The sequence below is a fragment of the Echinops telfairi genome, unplaced genomic scaffold (genome assembly GCF_000313985.2).
Source record: "Echinops telfairi isolate 266 unplaced genomic scaffold, ASM31398v2 ScPeMD7_655;HRSCAF=1070, whole genome shotgun sequence".
NCBI classification, from domain to species: domain Eukaryota; kingdom Metazoa; phylum Chordata; class Mammalia; order Afrosoricida; family Tenrecidae; genus Echinops; species Echinops telfairi.
In genome coordinates this window covers 33,434,889-33,443,849 of record NW_022104553.1, presented here as the reverse complement: position 1 = coordinate 33,443,849, position 8,961 = coordinate 33,434,889, and the positions used below count along the sequence as shown (strand labels likewise).

General features: G+C 55.0%; 1 protein-coding gene across 1 annotated transcript in view; it reads left to right on the top strand.

The window, feature by feature from the left end:
• The first annotated feature begins 5,403 nt into the window (after positions 1-5,403).
• DMKN (dermokine) overlaps positions 5,404-8,961 on the top strand; it is a 28,489-nt gene continuing 24,931 nt past the window's right edge. Inside the window, exons 1-8 of the mRNA XM_045292710.1 lie at positions 5,404-5,784; positions 5,985-6,200; positions 6,307-6,375; positions 6,626-6,676; positions 6,791-6,913; positions 7,562-7,618; positions 7,984-8,046; positions 8,456-8,542. Of these exons, the coding sequence (XP_045148645.1) occupies positions 5,404-5,784; positions 5,985-6,200; positions 6,307-6,375; positions 6,626-6,676; positions 6,791-6,913; positions 7,562-7,618; positions 7,984-8,046; positions 8,456-8,542 (1,047 nt within the window). The remainder of the gene's footprint in view (positions 5,785-5,984; positions 6,201-6,306; positions 6,376-6,625; positions 6,677-6,790; positions 6,914-7,561; positions 7,619-7,983; positions 8,047-8,455; positions 8,543-8,961) is intronic.

Genomic DNA, 8,961 nt, shown 5'->3' with positions numbered 1-8,961 from the left:
CAAAAGGGGTCTAGGATCTTTGGTATGATCCCTGAGGATCAATGCTATGAGGTTTCTGGGAAAGAGAGTTTTGAAGGGTAAAGCAGGCATGATTCTCTTTTGTTTTGAAACTTTGCTGTTCTTGTTACTAGGAATACTCCTCTCGCTCCTCTTCCCCCGTCCTGGTCTTCTCCACCATGAAGTTCTCAAATACCTTGTCCACCTAACCTGAACGATGGGCTATTTTTCAAGGCAGGTACAACAATTTGTAATTACATATTTATTTGTTCAATGTCCATTTCCCCCTTAGGATCAGAGGTTCAAGAGGGAGGTTGAAGTCAGACACAATCGTGTGGCAACTAGTAGAGGGGATTCCACTGACCTGAAAAGACATGGGAAAAGCTGCAGAATAAGTGTAGGCAGGAGTAGGCTGCTTGGATGAAGACGGGTGGAACAAAGGTAGGAAGACACAGAGGAGGGCTCAGGTTTTGCAGAAGTTGAAGGACAGGGAGTGGAGTTTGGGCAGGACATTCACAACCATTTTTTTTTAATTGGAGGCTCACTCATCTGTTTACAGATATGATTCATTTTATCCTCGCAACAGCCCCATGGGGCAGGTACCATGAAGACTCACCTTACATATGATGAAGTTGAGGGGGAGAGCTGCCCCAGGGCACCCAGGTGTCCCTGCTGCTGGTGGGTCTCCAGGGCAAGGTCACTTTCGTTATGGCTGTTCCATGAGGAGCTGGCCCTGAGGCACGCGACTTCGCCAACACACAGCCGAACAAAACTCAAAACAAAACAGGTCCTGCCTGCACCATCCTCACAATCTTCACTATGTTTAAGTCCATTGTTGCAGCCACTGGGTGGCTTGATGCAATGTCACGGTGTTCAAGCCACTATGTCCAGCTCACTTTTCAATGACCTTCTACTTTTGCAAGCACGATATCCTTCTCCTATAACGTGTCCAAAGTAGGTGAGATGAAGTCTTCCCATCCTCACTTGTAAGGGAACTAGACTTGTGATGATCTCTGTTAGCAAAGAGGCATGCTTCACCATGACCCCTAAGTAGGGATACGTCTCGGGCTCTTTAAAAAGAAGCACACCAGCCTGCGTGGTCATGAGGTGCTGAAGGGATCAGTTATCAGGCATCAAAGAACAAAAAATCAGATTACTGTGTGCTCCCCTCCCAGATACGATCACTGAAGACAAATGGGTGCATAAGCAAATGTGGTGAAGAAAGCTAATGGTGCCCAGCTATCAAAAGATTGAGCGTTTGGGGTCTTAAAGGCTTGAAGGTAAACAAGCGGCCATCTAGCTCAGAAGCAACAAAGTCCACATGGAAGAAGCACAGCGGCCTGTGCAATCACGAGGTGTTGAAGGAATCAGGGATCAGGCATCATCAGGACAAAAAATCACATCGTTGTGAATGAGGGGGCCTGTGGAGTGGAGACCCAAAGCACATCTGTAGATAATTGGACATCCCCTTACAGAAGGGTCAAGGGGAGGAGACAAGCCAGTAAGTGTACAAAGTAGCAATGATGAAATATACAACTTTCCTATAGTTCCTAAATGCTTCCTCCCCCCACCCCACTATCATGATCCCAATTCTACCTTAAAATTCTGGCTAGACCAGAGGATGTACACTGATACAGATAGGAATTGGAAACACAGGGAATCCAGACAGATGATCCCTTCAGGACCAGTGCCAAGAGTGGAGATACGGGGAGGGTGGAGGGAGGGTGGGGTAGAAAGGGGGAACCGATTACAAGGATCTGCATATAACCTCCTCCCTGGGGGATGGACAACAGGAAAGTGGGTGAAGGGAGAGGTCAGATAGTGCAAGATTTGACAAAATAATAATTTATAAATTATCAAAGGTTCATGAGGGAGGGGGATGTGGGGAGGCAGGGGAAAAATGAGGAAGTAATACCAGGGGATTAAGTGGAGAGCAAATGTTTTGAGAATGATGAGGGCAATGAATGTACAAATGTGCTTGACACAATTGATGTATGTATGGATTGTGATAAGAGTCGTATGAGCCCCTAATAAAATGATTAAAAAAATAATAAGTGTTTGCATTTGATCCTTTCTGGACACGCATGTATGTGTGTGTTCACAGGCAATTTCCAAAAAAACCTTCCGACAGCATCAACATATCGAACACTACAAGAATGTGTAGTAGTACCCCGGTGTGCCAGGTGCTGTTCTGAGCTCTTTCCATGAATTACCTCTTTCCATGCCTGGCTTCATGAGGAAACGGTTGAATAGATTCGTTAAGATCATGGCATGTAAGTTCTGGAGCTAGGATTTGAACCCAGACACAGTGGGTCTCCAGATGCCAGATCAAGGCATGGTGAGACAGGAGAAAAAAACACTGATCCCACACAGACCTGAGTTAGGTCTGACAGCTCCAATGGTCACCATCTTTGGACAGATGACCTTGCATGTGATGTTTAACTGTGCTGAGCCCTGGCTATGTCACCTGTAAAATGAGAATAATACCTACCTCTTGATTTTATACTGCCAACCAAACCCAATCTGCCGCCATCGTGTCAATTGCGACTCACGGTGAACGTGCAGGGCAGAGTAGAACTTCCCTGTGGCTTTCCGAGACTTTAAATCTTAATGGGAAGAGACAGTCTCATCTTCCTCCTATGGAATAGCTGGTGGGTTCAAATCTCTGACCTTGTGTTTAGCAGCTCAATGCATAGCCCACTATGCCACCAGGGCCCTTCCGAGATCATGCATGTGAAAGCACCCTGTATCCTGTTGGGTTCACAGTACGCCCCTAACAGGAAAACTCACTGTCATTGAATTGATGCTGACACACATCGATCCTATAGAACAGGGTAGAGCTGCCCTTGTGGGTTCCCAAGGGTGGAGCTCTTTACAGGAGTAGAAAACCCCAGCTGCGTCCCAAGTCTGATTTGGAGTGGTTTCTCAGATCTTGAAATGTCTCATGCTGCATTTCTCCAAGAAGGAAAACCATGGACAACTGGTGAGGTGGTGTGGGGTGGTTGGAGGGGGGTGGGGGTGGGGGTGTCAGTGGTTTGTGGCTTTGAATGACATAGCTTTGAATAATGCTGACTCAGACACCGTATTCTAGTCTTAATTTTCTTCCAAGCCTTCTGATTTAAGTTAAAGAGCAAGGCTGTTCCTGGGCCCCTGTGCCCCAAACACCTCTCTCATCCTTGCTAATCTCCCCTTTTCAACAAACGTCACAGGACCGCCAGTCATCCATAGTGCAATACCCTTGTTTGCCTGTCACGGTATCTTCCTGGAACTGTCTGTTTATGGACCTGTGATCTTGACCTTCCACTTATAGGAGTGATGTAAAATACCCATAATAGAGAACGGGAGGGCAGATGGGAAACATTGTGAAGGGCAGGCTGGGAAGGGGCCTTTGAGCTCAGTGTTCATGGCCCCTCATGGTGCTGTGGGACCCTGGCCTGCAAGGTGGACCCTGGGAAGTCCACCACTGAGCTTGCAAGGCCCTGATTTCCCTGTCGCCCTCCTCCTCTTCACACATGGCTCCCAGGACAAAAATAAGAATCCAAACCAATTCTACCCAGAGGAAGACAAGGATCAGGGGGAACCCGACAACGCTTGGAAGCCAGAGTTTAGGGCTGAGGTAGAGCTGGCACTGGCTTCCGGCTGCACCAGGAACTCCCTCCATCCTCCCGGAGCCCCAGTTTCCATGTCTCTAAATGGAGTCTCTAGATGAGCCCCAGTTTCCAGTCTCTAGATGACCTACCTCCAGGGCTGCATGAGTCTCAAAGTGCTTAGTCTAGCGCTGGGCACATAGAAAGTCCTTAGCAGACCGGGGCTGCAAGAATCAGTATTATTACTCCCACTACTATTATCATCATTAAAGAGCCAGAAACCGAATAACAGGGAGTTAGAAGGTCAGAAGGACGGACCGGGATGGTGTTTACATGGTAAGACGTGTTGGGGTGTTATAGGTAAGGGTGTGGGTGTGCGGGTGCAGAACAAGGGAGGTAGAGACTGACTGAGAGACGTTGAGAAAGGTGGATGGAAACCGGCCCCTCCTAACTAGGCAATGAATCCCCGTGACACATGGCCGTGCCAAGTGGGAGGGCCGAGGACTTCTGGGAACAGAGAAGCAGCCATACTTGCTGAGCAGGGGTGACACCAGGGTGGTGGCTGGGGTCTATCTCCTACACTGGGATGGGGAGAGAGGGCCATGGTGCAGACCGCTGCCTCTGGTCCATTTCCTGCCCCCCCCCTCCCTAGTCAGTGCCCCCAGGCCCCTGAGGAAGGCTGGTTATGGGAGAGCTGGCAAGGACCCACCCACTGCACGAGGTCCTGTGAACTCATGTACACGTGCCCCTTCTGAAACCTTTCGGGTAAACAGGATGGCCTGCTGTTCCCTCCCTGATCTCTCCCTCCCACTTCTTCCTGGGGGCGGCTGGCCCGCCCAGCTCCCCTGCTCCCCACCCAATCTCCCCAGGCAAGAGCCGTCTGCCTGCTAAGCAGAGACACCTGGTGTCATGCTAAGCAGAGACACCTGGTGTCATGCTAAGCAGAGACACCTGGTGCACTCAGGGTCAGGGGGTGGGGGATGGATGGGGGCGCACCAGGGTCCACACTGAGGGGAATTTGAACAATCCCCAGGGCTTCTGCTCCCCACCCCATGGGCTGGCGGTTGCAGAAGAGTGTGGAGACAGCTGCTTGTCTGTGTCAGTGTGGGATGGGAGAGAGATGAGAGGCCAGAGACCCAGCAAAACTCAGAGAGGGCAGGAGAGAGAGAGAGAGAGAGAGACCTCTCACCCTGGTGCCCCTACCCTTAGCTTGGCTTAGGCCTAAGGTGAGGCTTCCCTATCTTTACTCCCTGCTGGGTTCTGACTGAGGTTTCTCCATCCCAAGCACCTCTCCATCCCACCCCCACCCTCTCACACCCCTCCAAGAAGCACCAACAGCCTATCTTCTCAGACGCCCCCACCCCCACCCTGTGCCCCAAATTCCTGGGGTTGGGAAACTGGAACGCTGCTGTCCCCATCTCCTCTCATGTTTCCCTCCCTCTCCGATCCACTTCTCCCTCTCTGTTTCAACACCAGCTCACAATTACAGCTCATTACCCTGCCTGTGGCTGGGCCCTGAGTCACCGGAGGAGGGACTGGCACTGCCCAGCCCTGCCACCTTCTCCTCCCAGGCTCCAGTATAAGGAGTAGAGACAGAGAGGAGAACTCTGGGAAGCCAGGGGAGTGTGGGAAGGGACAGAGCGGGCTGCTGACCCAGAGGGAGGGAGGAACAGGGATCAGGAGGAAGAAGAGAAGGGAGGCAGGCACACACGCAGCGGCAGCGGCAGAGGAAGAGAGAGGGCAGCAGGGATCACACTTGGGTGGGAGGAAGGGGAAGACAGGAGAGAGACCGAGAGGGGGGAGAGGGAGTGAGGCTGACATGAAGTTGCAGGGGTCCCTGGCCTGCCTCTTGCTGGCCCTGTGCCTGGGCAGCGGGGGGGCCATCCCACTCCTGAGTGGAGGAGAGAGCGCTGCGGCTAGTGCTGGGGAGGCCCTGGGGCATGGGATGGGAGATGCCATTAGCCAGGGAGTTGGGCAAGCCATTGGCCAAGGCGCTGGAGAGGCAGCTGGCTCTGGGCTCAGGGGTGCTGTCGGGCATCCTGCACTGGGAGAGGCAGTCCACCGTGGGGTTGAGGAAGCAGCCCATGCTCTCGGTAATGCTGGGGGTGAGGCCGGCAGACAGGCCGAGACCATCCTTCGCCATGGAACGAACGCTGCCAACGGCTACTGGCAGGGGGCGCCGGGCAGCAACGGTGCTTGGGTGAGTGGCTGGGAGGCTGGAGGTGGACAGAGAGGCTGAGTCAACCAGGGAACGCTGGCAGGGATGACTGGGTGTCCCACTCCTGGTGGTTGGGAGGCAGTTTGAGGACCACTTGCTTCTCTCCTCCCACGCGGGACTCCCCAAATTTCCCCCCTAGCGGTGGTCACTATGTTGCTAAGAGCCAGTGCGTGCCCTTGCAGGGAGCTAACGGGCAGCCACCATCTGGAAGCTACGGGCTCTCTGGGCCTCAGCGAGGCTTCAGTGGACACATGCAGGGGAATCCTGGAGGCCCAGGGGCTCCCTGGGGCAATGGATACCCCAACGGTCCAGGTGGCAGCTTTGGAGCCAACTCTCAGGGAGGCTCCTGGGTCCCAGGAGGCCACGGAGGGTCATTCAACTATGGTAGCAACGTACAGGTAAAGTAGCCATTTGTCCTGAGCACCGCCCCCTCCCCCCCAACTCGGACTCCCCGCTCCTCTCTCTGTCCTTGGACCTCACCGGTCGGTGTCTTCCTCCCTGCAGGGGGCTGTGGTCCAGCCCGGGTATGACTCGGTGAGAGGCAGCGGCGGCGGCAACAACCAGAAGGTTGAGGTAAAAGGGAGAGAGAGTCTGGGGGTGGGTGTCTGGGAGCATGGGCAGAAAGTGGGGGAGAGCAACAAAGCGAAAAGGCAGACGAGGAAGAGGAGGGGAAGGCTGGGGAGGGCAGATGGGGATGGAGAGGAGAGAGGAAGAAGAGAGGAAGACACCAGGAAAGAAGGTCCAGAGGAGGCCTGAGGGGCGGGGCTCATGGAGCTGGTGCTGACCGAGCTGTCCGAAGTCACGCGTCCTCTTCCATCTGCAGTGCACCAACCCCAAGCCCACCAGCTCAAGTGAAAGTTCCAGCAATTCCGGGGTAAGGAGAGGGCCCACTTGAGACACCGCCCAGGGAGGGTGTGGGGAAAGGAAGTGAGGGGCACTCCGGATGTTCTCATGTGCAGTCCTGGTTCTGTCTCTTCTGGTCCCGCAGGGAAGCTCTAACTCTCAGGGCAGTGACCCCTCCCAGGGCAGTGACCCCTCCCAGGGCAGAGACAGCAACAGTGACAGAAACAGTGGAGGCAACAGTGGTGACAGCAGCTCAGGGCCCAACTGGGTGAGTTGTGTTCCTTTCTTGACGGTACCAGTGAGATGGAGGCTTCTGGTGGTTCTGACCGAGGAGCGGCATTCCTGAGGCTCCCCCAAGGCCACTGGAGTGGGGGGCCTGGCTGGCCCATGTCCACCTGGGGTTCCCTCAGCCTGTTCCTCACCCTCCCAGCCCCAACCAAGCACTGTCCCCTAAAGACTCCTTCTGCTTTCTCCAGACAAGGTGCCCTACCGATTTCTGCATTCCCCCCACCCCCCGGTTCTTGATGGTGGCGAGCTATTCCTGTCTTGCTAGCCCTGAAAGCTCAGTGTAGACAGGGGGATGGCATGCATTAGAAGAGAGGTGGGCACACAAAAATAGCATGCTTGCTTTCTGGCCCTGGGACCTCCCAGAAGAACATGGGCCAGGCCACCCAGATTGGGGATTTAAGGACATCCACACAGCTGTGGGGTGGGTGACGCGTGCCAAAACAGTGCCCCCAGGAATCTCTCCAGATGATGGGTGGGGAGCCAAGGGCTGGTCCCACAGGAGAGGGACTAGAGTGCAGGAGGCACACCTGGCAGCTGTGGGCTCTTGGGCGAGGAGAGTCAGCCACTGCAGTCAGAGAAGCACTTTCACTCACTGCCCTTTTGATCGCCCCCTCTTCCTGGAATCCAGGACCGACCCTTAGACAGCTCAAGGAATTTCGATCAAGACAGCCAGTCAGACTCCCAGGTAAGACACTTTGCCCAGAGGGGTGGTGGTGGGGGTGAGGCTGGAGGGGGCAGGAGTTGCCCTAGGCTCACCCCTGGTGGCCAGGGGCAAGCTTCCATGCAGCTGGGCCCCAGAGTGTTGGGCACTGAGGTGGGGGGCGACTGCTCGACACCCCCAAATCATCACATATGTCCAGGGGGGTGGAGGCCCTGTCTGCCCTCAGAATAGCTTTCTTTGGTGACCCACTGGCTACAGACGGGGAAGGTATGGAGTTTGGGGAGCGGCTGGAGTCAGATGGGGAGTTTAAACATTCACAGTGCAGCTGGGGAGGGCTGGAACCCTTTCTGAGCCTTTGAAGACCACCATGAACCCTGTTTCCTTCGCAGGGGTCCAGCACCAGCTCCTCAGGCGGCGGCGGCGGGGGCAACGGTGGGGGACATAGGCCCGAGGTGAGTGTCTGGTGTGCTGCCAGGGTGTGCAGGAGTCACCCCCAAACGGTGGGAAGAAAAACAGGAGGCCATCGGACCCCTTGGTGGTTGGGGGAACAACGGCTGGGGTTCGCGTGCTGTAGGTCCATTTACAGAGACCCCACAGGCTAGAACAGAGGTGTCCCTGTGCTGCAAATGATGGTGGTGCAGCCAGCCTAGAGGGCGGGGGTGGGTAAATGCCACGGCTCTGTTCTGTTGGGGAGCTCTGCTCTCCCTCCATCTCACAATTAATGGAATCTTTGTCAAGCGTAGAGGGCGGGGGTGGGTGGGTGGGGGTGTAGGTAGCGGTGAACAGCCCGATGTGTAATCCACGGCGCCACCAAGGCTCCAAGTAAGTCTTCCTTTCCTCGCCCCGCCCCCCACCCCCCAGTGTGAAAATCCAGGTGGCAGCGGCAGCAGCGGTGGAGGAGGCGGCAGCAGCGGCGTGGTCCGCCTGTCCGGAGGATCTGGGGGCCAGGTGAGACCCAGCCCTCACAGGGAGACCCAGTGTCGACCCTGGGCCTCACGCTGCCTTCTTTCCCAGCCCCGTCTAAGGGGCTGCCAATCTGAGCTGAAGTCAGGAACATACACTCCCCCAGAGCCTGCGGTGCTCCGAGAGAATCACACACAAACCCTTCCGATAGATGTGACCTTGACACCACCAATGGGGGCTGTGCAGCATCCCCTGTAAACCTCCTTCAAAAGTTCCCAAGGTCCGATGCCTGGCCAGTTGGTGGCATTCCATGGGTTGCCTTCGGGCAGGTGGAGGTGTTTTGGAAAGGGGACCTTCCTCTGGTTTTTCTGGAAACGAGAGTGCTTCACGAAGTGCCCTGGAGTCACCTGCAGCACTCAGGGAGATCCTGGTTCCCATTCAGCGGGTGTGGGTGGGGCCACGAT